General features: G+C 41.9%; 1 protein-coding gene across 5 annotated transcripts in view; it reads right to left on the reverse strand.

The window, feature by feature from the left end:
* aplp2 (amyloid beta precursor like protein 2) overlaps positions 1–17,271 on the reverse strand; it is a 62,630-nt gene that overhangs the window by 15,407 nt on the left and 29,952 nt on the right. For 4 of the 5 annotated variants that reach the window (XM_020708079.1, XM_004075268.3, XM_020708078.1 and 1 more), the window contains exons 3-10: positions 15,496–15,625; positions 6,228–6,340; positions 3,362–3,567; positions 3,084–3,289; positions 2,672–2,839; positions 677–810; positions 482–556; positions 90–248 (exon numbers count right to left, since the gene is read on the reverse strand). In XM_020708079.1, the coding sequence (XP_020563738.1) occupies positions 90–248; positions 482–556; positions 677–810; positions 2,672–2,839; positions 3,084–3,289; positions 3,362–3,567; positions 6,228–6,340; positions 15,496–15,625 (1,191 nt within the window). The remainder of the gene's footprint in view (positions 1–89; positions 249–481; positions 557–676; positions 811–2,671; positions 2,840–3,083; positions 3,290–3,361; positions 3,568–6,227; positions 6,341–15,495; positions 15,626–17,271) is intronic. The other variant, XM_011482280.2, reaches the window with a different exon arrangement.

Below are 17,271 nucleotides of genomic sequence, written 5' to 3' on the forward strand. Positions count from 1 at the left end.
GGGTAAAAGCCTGAGGAAATTCTAGCGAAGCCTGGTGACAGGAAATCAGTGACGGGCGCAGGGTTGTGCTCGCAGATCTCAGGTCTTACCTTGGGGGGGTCGGCCTGCAGGGCGGCCAGGTAGTTCTCCAGAGCAAGACGGCGGCGGTCGTTCAGCATAGCCTCCACCCGTGCCAGGTGAGTCGCTACCAGCTGCTGCTTCTCGCTGGCTGCTTCCTCCTCCAGGGACTCCACCATGGCTTGGAAGTGCTACAAACAAGCAGACACAATTAAAGAGGAAGCCTGCAGAGCTTGTTTGTCACCCAGGCTCGTCAGGGGGAGACTCATTTGCTCTGTTTTAGCCCCTCCGGTTGCAAGGATGGAGCAGCTGGGATGAAAGATCTTTAATGCAACTGGGAACTGAGGCCTGGGAGCCATCACCTCTCCCAAAACGTAGGGACAAAGGGTTGACTCCTGACGGGGAGGAGAGATCGACATCTCACCTGGATCAGTGTCTGCCTCTCCGCCTTGGGCAGGTTCTTGGCCTGGCGATCAGCCTCCTCCCACTCCTTACGCACCTGGAACGATCAGAACGAAACTAAAATCAGCGTCCCAGAGTTCAGGGGCACAAAAACTTTTTTCTGCTTTAAATATTAACTGAAAAGAACAGAGAAAGTTGACTGAGAGTGCAGACGCACCCTCTCCATGCGGTTGCGGTGCCTGATCTCCAGCTGCTCCTTGGCCTTCTGGAAGCGACTGTGCTCCTTGTCGTCAGCAGGAGTCTCAAAGTAGATGTCCACATCGTCGGTGGGCTGAGGAGTCGGAGGCAAAGCTGCAAATTCCAGAGCAGACAGCAAGCGGTCAGGGAGCAGACAATTGGGCCAAAACAGACAGACCGTCTGCAGACGCAGACACAGATAAGAAAAGCAGACAGCTGCGCAGAGGTAGGAGTGTGGAGACGGGAATTGCTGGTGGATTTGTAAAAAGAAATTTATAGATGTTTGACCTCATTTGAACCAGGGGTGACGCACTCCAGGATTTGAGGGCCCACATCCTGCAGTTTTTATTTAGAAACCAAGCCCTACTTCCTGCCGATTACCTGGATCAGGTGTGTTTGGCCAATAAGAGGCTACGTGGCAGGTTAGTTGAAAAAACATATAGGCCCTTGCAGTTTGGAGTTTGACACCTGTGATCTAGACAGCAGCTACAAGGCATCTCTGGAACCGGAAAAAGCCTTGATGATTGAAAGTCAGGACTAAGATCGGAGCCTGTCGGTGCAATTCACCCTCCAAACATCACAGCTCTGACCCATTATGATAATGAAGAAGTTGTGAAGTGAAGCTAAATCTGAGTCAACAGAAACATGAGCGGAAAAAAAAAAACAACAAACAGGAAACCTTCAAACTCCAAAGGAGTGAATAATGATAAAAACAATCAGGAAGAATATTTTTGATCTACATTTGCACCTATTCCATCTCAATTTCCTTCTTTAGAGACTCAAAAGTTCAATTTTGACATAAGTTTTAGAGGATCTCTCTCTCTCTTTTTCCTCCATTTTATAGCCTGTCTCTTTAAAACCTAATTAAGTCTCTGATTGGTCAGCAGTTTTTTTGTTTTTTTTAAAAAAATACTTTATTATGACTTCATAAAATAAATGAGCTCGAAAACGCATAATGTGAGGACTAAATAAAAGGTTCAAATTTAAACCGGGAAATGAAAAAAAAATCCCCTTTCAAACAGTAAAAAACTTGATAAATTAGGTTCCATAGAAGTTTGTTTACTTTTAAATTTAAATGTATTATTTAGGTTGAAGTTCTAAGGATCATTTTGTTTTGGGGTTATGTTTAGACATTTAGTCTAAGCAGTTTAAATGAAGAACTAAATTTATTTTCTTAACGCGATCTTTCTTTGTTAATTTTATTTGAACAACTTCTTGTTAAATAAACCCTTTAATAAACTCCCTTTTCATTTTTATAATAATTTGCTTAAAATGAGAAAAAAAGCTTCATTCTTAGGCTAAGTGACAACATGAAAACAAGATTAATACTACAGTCTAAGATCAATGAACAAAACATTCACGGTATTTGTAGGTTTATATGTTATTGCTATTGTAAACCAGTTATTACTATAATATAAAGCTTTAAAATTTTATTTTGATTAAAAAAAAATTGAGTACAAGACGACTAATTTTTCTCTGGATTCAGTTTGTATTTTAAAAATGTATTTACTTGTTCTTTTCCTTCGTCACATTTAATCCTCAGTTTACAGTTTTAACTCAGACCTTTTGCTTGCAGAGTTCATCCTAGTTTTACCTGGGCGTGGGGCTCCGAGCCCATCGGCTACCGGGACATGGTCGACATTTGGTGACAGAGGTTTTTGTGAGGTCATTTCCGCTTCAGAACGGCATCTGTTCTCTGTTTCGTCCCTCCTCTAATATGACGTGGTACCAAACTTTGGGACGGTGGACAGACTTTTGTCTACGTCAGGTTTAGTTTGTGTTTTGTGCTACTGTGAGTTTAAAACTGTTTTCAAAATTTCAATAAAAACAAATTAATTACAATCTGGCTTTTCATTCACTCTTAGCTGATCCTGATTTGACCCCCGGGTTTTCCTGTCAGGGAGTCTGCAGAAAACGCACAGACAGACAGAGGAGGAGTGCAGCCGCTCGGGCGCCGTGGTCATGTGACACTTACTCAGGCGTTTGCACACGGCCATGCAGTACTCCTCCGAATCGAAATTGTTGCGGTTGCCGGCGCAGCCTCCGTAAATGAAGCGCACGCACTTCCTCTGGCTAAGGTCGAAGTGCCAGCGCGGCATGGAGGCGCGGCAGGGGCCGGTCTCAGCCTCCAGGGTGCACACCGCTGCCAGAGGACAGGGCGTTAGATCAACGGGCCACCGGGGGGCAGCACTTCATTCAAGTCTCAGTGAAAACAACAGAAACTATGATGGAGATGCCATAAAGAAAAGGGTGTTGGAGAAGATCATCAACAGAACCAATCTTTTCTCTGATGGAGCAGTAGGTTAACGTTGGAGAAGACAGGAACGCCGTCCGCGACCCTTTCCGTCCAAACATGGTGGAAGGACAGAAAGCAGGACTTCACAAACCTTTCACTTCTTCCACAATCTTGTCCTCATCCTGGTCCTTTGACATTTTGCTGCCGTCCTTCTTCTCCTCCTCCTTGTCTTCCTCCTCCTTGTCTTCCTCCTCATCCTCATAGACATAATGGTACTCGTCCTCATCTTCCTCCTCATCTTCGTCTTCATCCACACGCACCTCCTTTGGTGTGGGCTCCTCGTCAGCGGGAGGCTCACTGAGGAGGAGTGGGTGTGAGTGAGTGGGAGGAGTCACGACCTTCTGAAGAACACAAACAAAGAGCGCTCACCTGTCCTCCAGGGGCTCACCCAAGTCCACCTCCTCATCCTCTATCTGCTCCTCTTCATCGTCCTCCTGGGAGGGCAGAGGAGCGGGTATGGCCTCGCCGATGTGAGAGGAGGGGCAGCAGACGTACTCTGTCCCGCGGAACATGTCCACGCCGCAGGGCACCAGCATGCCATAGCTGTGCAGCACCATGGAGCTCTTTGTGCAGGCCTAGAGATGCACACGTAGCGTTCGCTCAACACACAACACGCTTCAAAATGACCTCAAAATGACCGCCAAACAAAGCGTTGTGAGGTGAGAAACAGTCTTGGGGTCAAAAACGGACTAACATAAGTTTCTGAAACTCCTTTTTGTTCTTTGAACATGCAGAGAGACAAGACCGTACAGCATACGTCTGTTTCCACTGAAAGTGTAAAACACAGACAGACAGACTGATAGATAGATAGATAATAGTTTTATTACATTAAACTGGGCGTAGTATAGCCAAGTTAAAAACAAAACAAAAAAATAAGAAGATTTTTCTAAATTTTTAGTTGTTGTTTTGTAAAAGGTTTGGACTGAATTATGGGTTAAATAAATTGCTGCATCCTTACGAAATGATTTACTGTCCCAAATAAAAAAAGGTACAATCTGCTTACCCCCCCAAATAAATAAATAAATGTAGGATTTTAACTTTGATGAAAAGCTGAGATCACAGGTTTACAAATTTTAACAGGTCACAAACGTATCAGCAAAAGTACTTTTTACTTTTTAGAGTTACTTGTTATTCTATTTATTACTTGATGTTTTTGTCCTAGATTAACTTATTCTCTTATATAATATTTATATATTACTCTTATATTAACTTAAATTCAAGTTTTTTTTCTGGAAAGTGCAGGTTTTTTTATGTGTTTTATGCAAAATCTGATTTTTAATTCTTATCAAAGAGGTTTTAGTCTCATTTTTGCTAAACAAAATCTGTGAAACTCCAAAAATACAAAGACTGATGACAATGAAAGCCTTCAAAAGCTTGAAATGAAAGCTGAAAGAGCCCAAAACCTTTGATTCTTTTTGGATATGTGGCTTATTTGTCTCCGGATAATAAAGCTTTTCTGCTCGAATGATCTGGAAATCCCTGCATCTTCTGCCGTTCCTACATCTTGAAGTGGATGATGCACATCACAAATCCAGAGTTTCATTTTTCTGGCTCAGAGCAGAAGCTTGCCCTCGCCGATCCGCTGTCATCCTGATGTATGGCTCGCCGCTCGCTCGCACAAAGTTACGCTGCCCTTTAGGCGACCCGCTATTTTTCAACAATGCTTCGACTCAAATAGCAGCAAGGAGGTTTCGAACACGAGCCTGGTTTGAGGCCTCCGGGGAGGCGTCGGTGTGTCTGCGCTCCGCCTCAGAACGTCTCGGGACACAACCGGCTTCTTCTATTTTGCTTCGCTCACACATTATCACATCCCTGTCGGTCCATTTGTGTTACTTAGGATAACTCTAAACCTGAAACTAAAGAAAGATCTTTGGCATCGGATGTAGATTTCTTTTGAAGACATTCGCACGTTGTTACTCATAAATGTACGGCGGAAGGTCATAAACTGCACGAAACTGCTGCGGTCCACAGAAAACAAAGACTATCTGACAAAAAGAAGTCTTAATGTTGCTTTGCTCAGACTTTAAAATAAAAATGTTTGACACTGAAGGAAAAAAAAGATAATAACCCACTGATACCTAAATAAATAGGTATCAGTGGGACAAGCTTGATTCTTTTCTTTGAGGTTTTGCTGATGTCTAGATGTTGGGTTGTGTATTTGTCCAGAAACACATTCCTGCTCAAAGCCTCACAAACAGCAGCTTAATCAGTGTCTTCACCAAAGTTCTTTTGTCCGACAATGACCTGCTGAACAGAGGAGTTCATGTTTGACTGAATTACTGCAGTTCTCCTCTAAAACAAACCCAAACCATGATCCTCCACCCCCGTGCTTTAAAGTCACTATGAGGCGCACACTTCCGTCTCGTTTTAGTAACCATGTTTTTGTGGAAACTTTTTTATTGTGCAATTGTGACTTTTGACATTTCACCTCTGTGTTTGTAATGTTTTTAGACCCACCCCTGGCATGGTTTCTAAGGACCAGAAGGACTTTTGATCGGTTCAAATATTGCAGAGTGATCATTTTGGGTTCCAGGTAGGGCTTTGTATGGATGGAGTTCGGGTCAGCTATCTTCTGGTTAAACGCCATGCAGCACAGCCATTACGTACATTCTGCGCATTTCCCACGTGTGAAATTTTGGTCTTTCGTCACAAATGCGCGAAAATTCAGTAGCGTTTCTTGCGTTCTTCATTCGTCCATGTGCGCAGATGTCCATCGGGGGTTTCGGTCTACAGGTTTTCACGAGAATTCGGTTTCTAGCTGTTCAAAATCTTTGGTCGGTTGAGACTTACACAGTTCATGCGTATGTTACGTAGTTTATATTCAATCATCCAATATTTCTTGAGCAATGGTGCGTGATTTTTTCCCGATTAATGCGCCATTCATTTTCAATGGGACCAAAATGGGATGCTGTGATGTCATCATTTCCACCGGGCGGGGGCAAAAGCCTGGGGGAGGGAGCCGATAACACCTGTTGGTCATGGTCAGAAAGGCTTCAAAGGGGTGACCCCAGTGGGGCCCCGACAGGAGCTAAGCCACATTACAGCCAATAATCTGATTAGAGCCTGAAATGTAAATGCTGGGAGGATCTCTGAGAGGCAGATACTTGACAAGGAAAATAAAACATGAAACCGCGACAGCTGATTTTTCATAACCCAATTAAACCAGGCCCTCTCCTTCCTGTAATGCTCTGATGAAAAACAGCCTCCTGCCACTTCCTGTCGAGTCCCTCCTTACCTCTTTGGCCACGCCGTGCCACTGCTGATGGCTGACGCAAATGTCCATCCGCTCTTTGTGGAAGAACTTGCACTTCTCCGGAACCAGGAGAACGTCGCTCACAAACTCCCCCACTGAAAGGCAGGCAGAAAAAAAAACAAAAAAAAAACACGCCTGTTAGACACACCAGGAAGAAATGCATATTTCAGTCACATCACTGCCAACATTAGAGGGAATAAATCACCACAAAGGGCTAAAAAGGGAATGCTGAATGAGATGAAAGAATTGAATATTTAATGGAGGAGGGGCTCTCATCGTAAATCAGAGAGGGCGCTTGACACCCGAACACCTGTGAGGCCTCGGTGGATCCATGCGTCCTATACAGCTCTGGCTGTGACTGAACGGAGGAAATCCGCTCTTGTGCTGTCACTTTTGTTAGGAAGTCAAGTCATCCCGCCTCTTAATGAGCCACATTTACAAAAAAAAAAGAGTTCATTTAACATGGGATTTATTCACGGAGGCAAATTGACAGAAAGCTAATCTGATTGAGAGGCATCCTGTGACTCTCTGTGAATAGATTCAGGCAGAAAATCGTGCGAGGAGGAGGATCAGAAGGACACTCTGCCAGGAAACCAGAAAAGCTCCATTAAGGAAGTACGTTTTACTTTTACACTAGTAGATTTATGAGGATAAATACTCAGGCAACTGTATCTATCAAGTCCACTTTTGGTTTGTAACATTTAAAAACAAAAATCTTGAGTGGCGCTACTGTTTGTCTTTGTCTTTTAGTATTTATTATAGTGTCCTTCTTTTCTTTTTGCTTTTGCTTGCTTCACACACCACCACTGTCAACAGCATGGATTTTGCTAGCTTCAAGCTTGTGTTTTTACTTTTCCTGTTACTCCTCGTAACTCACAGTAACCCGTACAGCTGAAAGTCTTTTGTTTACTCCCGCGATCAGCTGTTTGCTCTGAACAAGCCTGTTCTGCCGCTGGGGTTTAGACGCGACATCCCGGGAGAAATTTTGAAAAGACGGGGCAAAGACGTGGAAACATAAGCCCCGCTGTTCCTGCCATCCTCATGGGGAATGCATGCTCTCTGGCTGAGATAGATGGATGGATGAGCTGGCAGCGACGATCAACACCCAGGAATACCGTGAGATCTGACTTGGACGGTAATCTTTCTGAATTTATACAGCATGTGGACTGCCACATGCCTTGATCTGCTCTATGCTAATGCACGGGGAGCATACGGGGAGGTCAGACCATAGCGTTTTTCTGCTCTCTTTTAAGTACGTTCCTAAGGTCAAGACAATGCCTCTGTCCAAAAGGAAGGTGAAGAAGTGGACTCAAGAGGGCGAGGAGACCCTGGCAGCATCATCCACTGCTGCAGCGTGCTCACTCACATCTGTATGGGGCTGTGAGAGTCACATTCTTTGATTTCTCCAGTGCGTTCAACACCATCTAGCCTTGGTTACTGGGTGAGAAGCTGCGGCTGATGGATGTCGACTGGTCCTCGGTCTCCTGGATCACTGATTACTTGTCCGACGGGCCACAGTTTGTCCGGTTGGGCAGTGTCCTGTCTGATGTGGTGTTGAGTGGTGTGGGAGCCCCACAGGGCACAGTGCTCTCTCCTTTCCTGTTCACTTTGTACACCAGTGACTTCCAGTAAACTCAGAGTCATGTCATCTCCAGAAGTTCCCTGATGACTCTGCGGTTGTCGGCTGCATAAATGGTGGGCTGGAAGAGGAATACAGGCAACTTGTGGATGAATTTGTGAGGCGGCTGGAGTAAATCACTGGTCAATTTGGAAAATATCAAAGAGATGGTGACTGACTTCAGAAAGAAACGACCAGCCGCCCATCCTATCAGCATCTGGGGCAGGGATGTGGCAGAAGTAGAGGAGTACAAGTACCTGGGAGTGACCATTGACAACAGGCTGAGCTGGAAGACCAACAGCCCTGCTGAGTACCGGAAGGCCTGCAGCAGACTTTACTTCCTGAGGAAACTTCAATGTGTGAAGCAGGGGCCTCGAAATTTTCTACCAGTCTGTTGTGACCAGCACTCTGTTCTTCCCTTATCACTGCCAGTGACACAAAGAGACTGAACAAACTGGATACCTTCAAAGCTGTGATGGAGAGGAGGACTTTCAATAATCCTCTCCATTTTGTACTTGACGGTCAGCAGAGCAGCTTTTCCAAGAGGCTAAGAGGCTTTGCCGTCACACCAACCGCAACAGGAGATCATTCCTACCTCACTCCATTGAACTTTATAACTCATCATCCTTTTGCCACAGATAAACTTATTTGATGTTTGCTTTTCTAAAAGCTGTATCTGACTGATTGCTTCCCTGAGTGTCACTCATTGTTTGTTTGTTATTGAGCTGCAACAACCGAATTTCCCAAGCTGGGATCAATAAAGTATCTTTATCTTAAACAGGTCTACTGTGGTAGAGCAGTCAATCTCTGATTGGAAGGTCTCTGGTTCGATTTCCGCTAACTTGTATTTGGGCAAGACAGAGAACCCCACATTGCTCACTTTAAGCCTTGATCACGATAGAAAGGCACTTTATCGGTATACACCATACTACCATTTTTACCACGTGCGCGGTAATATTGGTAGTAGTTATGTGTCTCTTGCCTTTTGCCAGGCCACAGTTGAAAATTTGAGTTTTTTCTTAATCTGTCTTGCCAGGATAAATAAAGGTTGAATAAAACAAATAAAAGAAATACTAGAACTCCAAAAAAAAATGAAAAGATCTGCCTGTGTGGTGTGAAGGTGTTGCATCAGAAAAGCTCACTGCAAACTGTTTGATCCCTGCAAAGATTTATTGACCTTATTTTCAAGATATGTCATAAGGTGTAAAATTTATCTTTGCTCGACACCTTTCCCAGCTTTTCTCAAAATCAGCACAGTTTTTTTTTTACACATTAAGAACTAAGAGCTAGAAAAAAGGTAATTATTATTTAAATGAGTTAAAATCCCTATTCCTCGTATCCTTGACAATAAAAAACTTGATTTAGGATTGTAAGAAAAACTAAAATTTAACTGAAATTTTAGGCTGTGAGAAAGTTATTTTTCAATGTGATTATTCTTATTGGATTTATTAAGATAGGTTCAACTTGATCATATTCTCATTTTGTTCATATTTAGCTCTAAAGTGAGTCATTTTAACCTCTTACACTATTTTTTGTCACTGTGATCAAAATAAACGACAATTAGGTAAATAAATTCTCAAAAAATACTAACCATTTGCTTGGTACGAGCAAAAGAACATATTAGTCTGTACGACATTTTATTTGAACTAATTCTCTGTGACAGTTACTTTATTTAATTGATTTTTCCCTTTTTGAATGCTCATTTTTATGGAACACCTTCTACACTTTGATATCCTATTGTACTTCTTGTTATTTCTTGTTAGGTTAAAATAATTTAAATTATTTTATTACTTTCTAGTGACTTTAAGATTCCCATTTAGGCTACCCGTTTTTGCTGTGTTCAGCCTTGATGGACACATCATCATATCTTAAAATTCCAGAATATTAAATATGGACAAATACTGGCACAGGGAAGTTCCTAACTTATATTTTTAATTAAAAAATGTATCTTTAGTGTCTAAAAATAGCACAATTTGCACACTTATTATTATTGTTCTTTGCTTTCTGAATTTTTAAAGTGTAAAGCTACATAATCAAGCAGCTACTCAGTATTTGGGTTGTTTTTTTACTTGAGTAATTATCCGATGACTTTTTACCTCTACTATAGTAATATTATTTTGAAGTAACGTTTCTTTTAATTGCCCCCGCCCACATGATGAGCGGGGGCAGAGGTTTGGCGGTGCAGGCTGGGAGCTGCCATGGAACCGCTCATTTTGTGGTGCTCTGTAACTTCGGGCGAGGCGGTGCTGCGGGAGCGTACGATGGGTGGAGGGAGAAGTGTTTGGGAAAATGAGAGGGCTGGAGAGGAAGAGGAGTGAGCTGGAAATAGCAGAGAGCTCAGCAGCTGCTGGATGCCCCCCCCCCCCAAACACACACACAGCAAATGCACACATAAACCCCCACACACTCATGCACAAACTCAGAGTGTCAGTGACAGTGATTAAAAAGCTACAAAAACAAAGGCTGACAAACTTCCATTTCTAATTTTAGTTATTAATGATCAGACTGATGACTCCAACAGAGGTGGATGTAAAACTGGCCTTATGATTCTTTGGTTCCTATAGAAACATGAGGCACTTAACCTGGTATTAAAAATAAAAAAAGCAAATAGGCTGAAGAAATAAGGCTAACACTGGAATAGAGGTAACTGGAGCCAGGTCAATGCACTGACCTGATAGGAATGTACAACCATTCCTATCATATTTGATACACGCATTTCTGAGACCCCTATCTCATTGGTGGGATCCAAACGTTCCTTAAAAACCCATTGGATACAACTAGGTCCATGTTTTCTGCCTTGTAGTTCACGATCCTCCCACCAGGGGCAGTAGAAGGGCTTTTCCTGATCATGTCAAAATGGCTTCCTCCATGAAATCTCAGTAACACTTTTGGCGGGAAGGTTTTGCTAATTTTCAAACCTTTATGGTAAAGATTATGACGGAGTTTTTGGGCCATTAAAAAAAAGTAATATTAAGAGATTTAAAGTTGTAACTTTATGACAATTTTAAATTTAGTAAATATTTGTATTTTTTCTTGTAAATTAACGTGTTTTACTTTTAAGAAATGACTCATACAAACTTGGACCAATCACTGCTTACTGTAGACGCCTGGTTCCACCATGGTGACGCCATGGTGATCGCAAAAACTGACAACCGAATTGACTTAATCTCATTGGAGTAGGAAGTAAACCATTTTCTATGGGTGACGTCAGAGTCTCTTATGCAGTCTATGTCTATGTCAATCAAAGGGCAATATTTTGGTTTGAGCAAATTTGATCCTAGATATGAAAAATCTTTTGATACAGGAGCATTGTCATATCTAACCATAAAAGTAGAAAAACAACAACAGGCTTTTTGAGTAACAAGCCACATGTGGTTACTTAGCAAACTAAGTCTGGTGATAGTTTCTGATAGGAAGTTAAAAGTTTCCAAAGAATCTGAAATTATTATTTTTTCTTTCATTACATATAGACATCCTTTACATATCTACAGTTTGTTATTTAGTTGTGGGCTGTGTTATTTCACAGCCTTGAATACAATTTTTCTGTATATGATTCCACACCACAAAAAAAACAACAACATCGTGACACTGAAAATCACCCTTTTTGAGCAGCGATTTGTTTCTCTGGTGACATTTTTGGCCTGATTACCGTCAGTGTTGTATTTTGATGACATCTACCGTTACTAAGGGCCGCAGAGCCCCCCCCCCCCGGGAGCCTCATGACTCTCACAAACCCTCAGCTCCATGACCTGACTCATTCCCTTAAACTCTCACATCTATTGTGTTTCACTTAACCTGATGAAAACTGAGTCACTGTCAGTTTGTAGGAACTTAGATCACTTATGATTTATTTATTTTTTTTACAGTAACTGAAAAAGGTTTCGTCTTGGGCAACAACACGAACAGAGCACAAAACCACAAGTGTTGATCCTATGTGGCTCTTTGCATTGTGACTTTGCAGAAATGTGATCTGCCGTCAGGATTACCCAAAGCGTGCATGAATAAAACCAGGATGGCTTTCCTCCACAGCTTTATCCTTCTCATGACCTCACAGGTAACCCGTCACAATCCCTCCTCAGTGTAGTCCTGGTTTTTGTCACAAGCTTTACTTCCATGACACATATGCACAAAACTTTATCGAAATTCTAGAAATGTTGAAAAAACACCAATTCTGCAATTTCACCGTTTCCATCAAATCATAATTATGCAAATAAACACAAACCAACTCACACAAGTCTTTCAAAAACATGACATGACAGATGTGAAGAACATTTTGATTTACAACAGATTAATTCAAATTTCTGCCACAGCACTAGCGCTCATCGTCCTCTATCCAAGGAGACGTTGGCGTCTTATTCTGGCCATGGATCGGCGAGCTCCTTACACGTGGGAGCGGGTACGGTCATTTTGGGAAATGGTGGTTGGTGATTTTACAGAGGAGCTGTGGATCCAACAATTCCACATGACACGCTCAACTTTTGATGAGCTGTGTGATGCTGTGGGGCCTCTTGTGGCGCCCGCTATCAAAGAACAGGTTTAGTTGAGTATTTTAATATAAATGTCAAGAGTACATTTTTATTTTTTGTAATAAACAGAAAAATGGCATTGATTGCACAAAAGGACAACTTGAAATGTGTTACAGGTCTTTTTTCATCTTATTGGTTCTATAGGGCTCCCAGCTGGGTTGGGTTTTGTGTCTAATAGATTATCATCTCTAGTAAAAGACCTACTTTTTCGCGCCCACAGTTTCCATTTTTGACTACAGACATTGCGACACACTTCTCAAGAAGACTCATATTAAGGACAGTTCCCTCTTTTCCACAGGAAATTTCCTTCCCGCTGAGTTTTTTCGTGGCGTTTGGCTGCCTCAGATGTTCTCCTCCTTCCACATAGGATGAATAAAAATAGGCCTCAGGGGTAATCCTGCTGTATGATGAAGACGTTGTGCTCCAGTGATTATAGAGACGTGGATCAAAAACCTAATTCATTCACCGTCAGAGGCTTTGTTTGGGGACAGAAGACACAGAAAGACGAGACTCATTTCTGTCATTATTCCTCACCAGATTCTTCCTGTCCAGCTACATTATTCATCTAAACCTAATAAATTGACATGGGTGCTAGTTTGGGCCCATTAATCTCATCCTTCAAGCCTCAGCCCACCTCCTTTTGGTACATATAATTTCTTTTTGATTTGAATATAATTACTGCGGAGCGGCGAACCTCTGATGTCCATTTCTCTGGACGATTAGCTCAACCGGCGTTCGCCATCCCATTGGAAAGGAGACCAAGCCCTGACAAATAAGGGGCCGGGGTGCCGAGACGTGGTCGAGTGTCGGCGGAACGCTGCGTTTGGAGGCAAATGATCACAGCCTCCAACTGAGACCCCAACACGCTCCATTAGAGAATTACTCAGAGACACTAAGGTTTTTCCAACTCCTTATGTTTCCATCTCCATTTTCCCCCTGAAGTCCAAACAGGTTTGCAGATTTCAACCCACTTTTACTAAAAATAAGCAACAACGCTCCTTAACTACCATCTAAGGTCATAAAGTGTCAATTATGCAAAAGGTTTTTGCATTTTAAAACAGCTTTAAATGATTTAAAGAAGTTAAAATTGGTCACGTAGCAAAGGAATTTTCAATTTAGTTCAATATTTGATTTTAAAAACAAATATGCTGCCCTTAAGTTTTGAAAATGTTGCCAATAAATTTATAAAACAATAACCAATTTCCTAATTATTAACTTTCCTAAAAATTTCTGCATACATTCGCCTGTTCGATAGATGGATTTGTATCTAAACAGAAACATTTTATCATATTTGAAACTTTATTTCTGCTCATGAGACAAACAAGTGTTTCTTTAAACCGTCAACTTAAAAAACATGTTTTTTTTAATCCCCTGTGAATTTACTTGATTTTCTTTCTAATAAACCAAAGTTCCACCTTCTTTTTCTGAACTTGATAAGTTAAAGCAATGAACAGGTAGATACTTTTAACCCTTTAGGGCTTTAAGGTCTGATCTTTCACAATGTTGGACTCTAAGGTCCAGCCTTAACGGCTAAAATTGACAATATTGCTCTTTTTATTTAACATATCTCTTTACTTTTTGGTTAAAACAAAGTCTCAAACAGACATGTACATTTGAAAAATGTCATATTTTGATAGTGGTACTATTAACACTCACAGTCAGAACACTTTTTTGTTTCTTTATAGAGATGCTATTGTTTATTTCTAGCTGAAAAATACTTTTATATTAAATTTTACAAATAAATATATATGTTTACAATATTTTGTTAATTTCTATTTAAAACTTACATAAATTTTGAAATTGGACCCTTCAGCATAAAGCTCAGTTTAGTTCTGATCTGAAGACCGCAGGTTCTCTTCCCGTCTTGCCAGTCCATGACCGTCCAAGTGTCCTTGGGCAAGACACTTAGAAACAAGGGACTGTGACTGTAAAGCACTTTGGGCCTTCAAGGAGGGCAGAAAAGCGCTGGACAAGTATAAGCCATTTACCATTCTTATTCATAGACAAATCTGTCAAATTTCAGGAACATCCTCTTCTTGTAACCCTGGAGAACCCACAGGGTCAAGTTTGGCCATCATATATATTTTGATGGAAACCCTACATTTTTTTATATTAGAACCCTAAAATTCTAGATTTTCTGATACTTTAATAGTTTTTCAAAACATTATCTTTTTCCCCCCAAAAGGTTGGAACTGACAGAAGACCCTCCAGGTGAACCTGCTCTTCTGAAAATGAAAAAAAAAGAGAGTCTGAAATTGATCAAAATGGTGAATTTCTGAAAGGTTTTGGAAACTTTTCAGAAGCACAGAGCTTGGAGACAGGACACAAATGACACCCTGAGACCGTTTTCTTATCTTCTCTACCACTTCAGCCACAAAACTGTGATCTGAGTTGTGCGTTTGCCATCCAATGAATTTCCCCAAACCTCCTCGACGTTTGCCAAAAAATGCTCTTGAACGGCAGCCCATTTCACAGTCCAGTGCCACTGCTAATGGCTTTTTCATCCCAGAAAGCAGCACAGCTCAATCAGCAGGAGGACAGCCGACGAGAGCCAGCAGGCTTTGAAGTGCCGGACAGGATGGGAGCCTCGTCTGGTGCAGTTGGGAGGCTTTGTCTCTGGTTCTCTTGGAACTCAGCAGAGGTGTTGTTCACGGCCGACTCCACCATTTGACATTTCAGGAGCTGCAGTGTTGATAACAGGGATGTTGGAACAGGGGGGTACGGCGAAGGGGGGCCGGAGCTGTTCGGGACGGCTCAGACAGTCGGACAAATGAGGAGTAATAAAGCGGGCCTTCTTGCAGAGCCCTGCGTTCATGACCCTGTGTGTCTGTGTGAGTTTATGGCCACTGTCAGGGAGGCAGGCAAAAAAATAAAAAAACCTATTGAGCGTTATTGCTCCACAGGCCTCCCAGAAATAATAGATCTGCTCAATCTGCAGCTCAAGGCCAGAATTAGTCAAGTGAATCAGCCCGATATTATCCCATGCCACCTCTGCCTCACGCGCAGATGACTCATAAGCTCGTCTCCCGCTGCCATGAACAAAAGGCTAATAAAGCAGAAGAAGAGGGCAAAAACAGCGTCAAAGTGGTTTGTCCCACAGGCTTACCTAAGCACTTGAAAGGCACCACGATGTGGTCATGACCTTTGCAGACCTTCTTCTCCCTCCTGCACCAGTTCTTGATTTGAATTGGTTGGTTAGCTTCCACCACATTTGTAATTTGGAGCTCTGGATACACCTGCAAGGAGAAGGAGAGCCTATCCGTTAATAACAAGGAAGATGAGTGTCTGCTCTTATTTAGCTCTACACTGCAAAAACAGGCCCCTTGGAAATAAGTCAAGAATTCATATCCCTTTCATATCTCAGGCCCGCTTTGATCATCTTTTGATCTATTTTCAAAGCGTTCTCAGTGGTCTTTAAATTAGGATTATGCTGTTTTTCAGCCAAAATCTAAAAACCCGTGTCGTTTTCTAGCACATAGTTTCTGCAGAGCAGCATGAGTTCTTTAGAAATTCCCCTCTGAGCTGTGTGCGGGACTGTTGGCGCAGAGTCCATCCTCACTACCTGTCATCCATCTGTTTACAGCAGGGGTGTTGAAACTTTTTGCTAAGAGGGCCAGCTTTGGTGAGGTAAAAATGTGTGAGGGCCAAAATTCTTTGAAGCCTTATAAGAACATTAAATGCAGATGAACAACAGTCCAGACCAAAGGTTTGGACACACCTTCCCATTCATTTGAAAGAGAAGGTGTGTCCAAACTTTTGGTCTGCACTGTATCTAATGAAAATATTATACCATTGGACACTTTGCATTTCTTCAATTAAAACAGAAATATATCTGAATACATTTTTTAAACCAAAATTACTGTTACTTTACTTAGAATTGATTTTTTAACGGGAGCCTGCGGGCCGGTGGAAGTTTGAATGCGGGCCACACTTTGGACATGCCTGGTTTACATGCTCTCCCACTAGCTCACAACCCCAATCAAAATGAGTGGTGCAACAAAAATGGTGAGCAATATCGTAGCTATCTCGCCCAACAGTTCGGATCCAGATTTCAGCTCAGAGAAGGAAAACAAAGACCCACATGAATCTATTTGTGTGCAAGTGGAGGCATCAGAATGGAGCGGAACAGGGGGATTGTTGCTTGCCATAGTAGCTTCTACGAGCTTTTTCAAATGACATTCTTTCGTCTGCATCCTGATTCACTGCAATCTGAATAAATAAATAATCACAAATGCAATTTTAAGCTAAATGTCTTTGTCCTCCATTGTCAAAAAATGCTACATGTTAACAACACTAAAAACATGATTTGCTTTAGAGAGGGTCTATGAACTAAAAAAAAAGAAGCAAAAGAAATGGCCTTTCTAGTCACTAAGACAGGTTCTCTCAAACTAAGATTATTTTGCTATCGGAAAATTTGTTTTTCTAGCAGGATAGAAAAAAACAACAAATTTTCTTGAAAAGATGGTCTTTTTTTACTTTTTTAAGATTCCGTTTTTGCTAAATGTGTTTGGGAGCAAAACGTATAGGGCTTCAACCCCCAAATCAATGCTTTGTACCCTTTCAGGAACCACCTGCTCTCTAGAAACACAACCATAAGTTCTTTTTTTTTTTTTCAAAATGCCACCAAAATGTCATCAAGTAATTACATCCCAGGCTCCAGATGAATTACGTTTTTGCACCAGTGAGACAGCATCACAGCTAACACTTTGGAAGGCTTCTCTGCAAGCAGACGCCGTGAAAAAGAGAAAAGTGAGGCAATTCTTTACTGTGCAGAAAAACATGCCCTTTTTTATCTTAGTGGCATCCAGGAGAGTCTGTAATTGAAGCACTGAACCACCCACCACGCTGTAAATGATGTCTGCCTTGGAAGAGCAGCTCAGTT

Source organism: Oryzias latipes, chromosome 13, assembly GCF_002234675.1.
Source record: "Oryzias latipes chromosome 13, ASM223467v1".
Classification (NCBI taxonomy): domain Eukaryota; kingdom Metazoa; phylum Chordata; class Actinopteri; order Beloniformes; family Adrianichthyidae; genus Oryzias; species Oryzias latipes.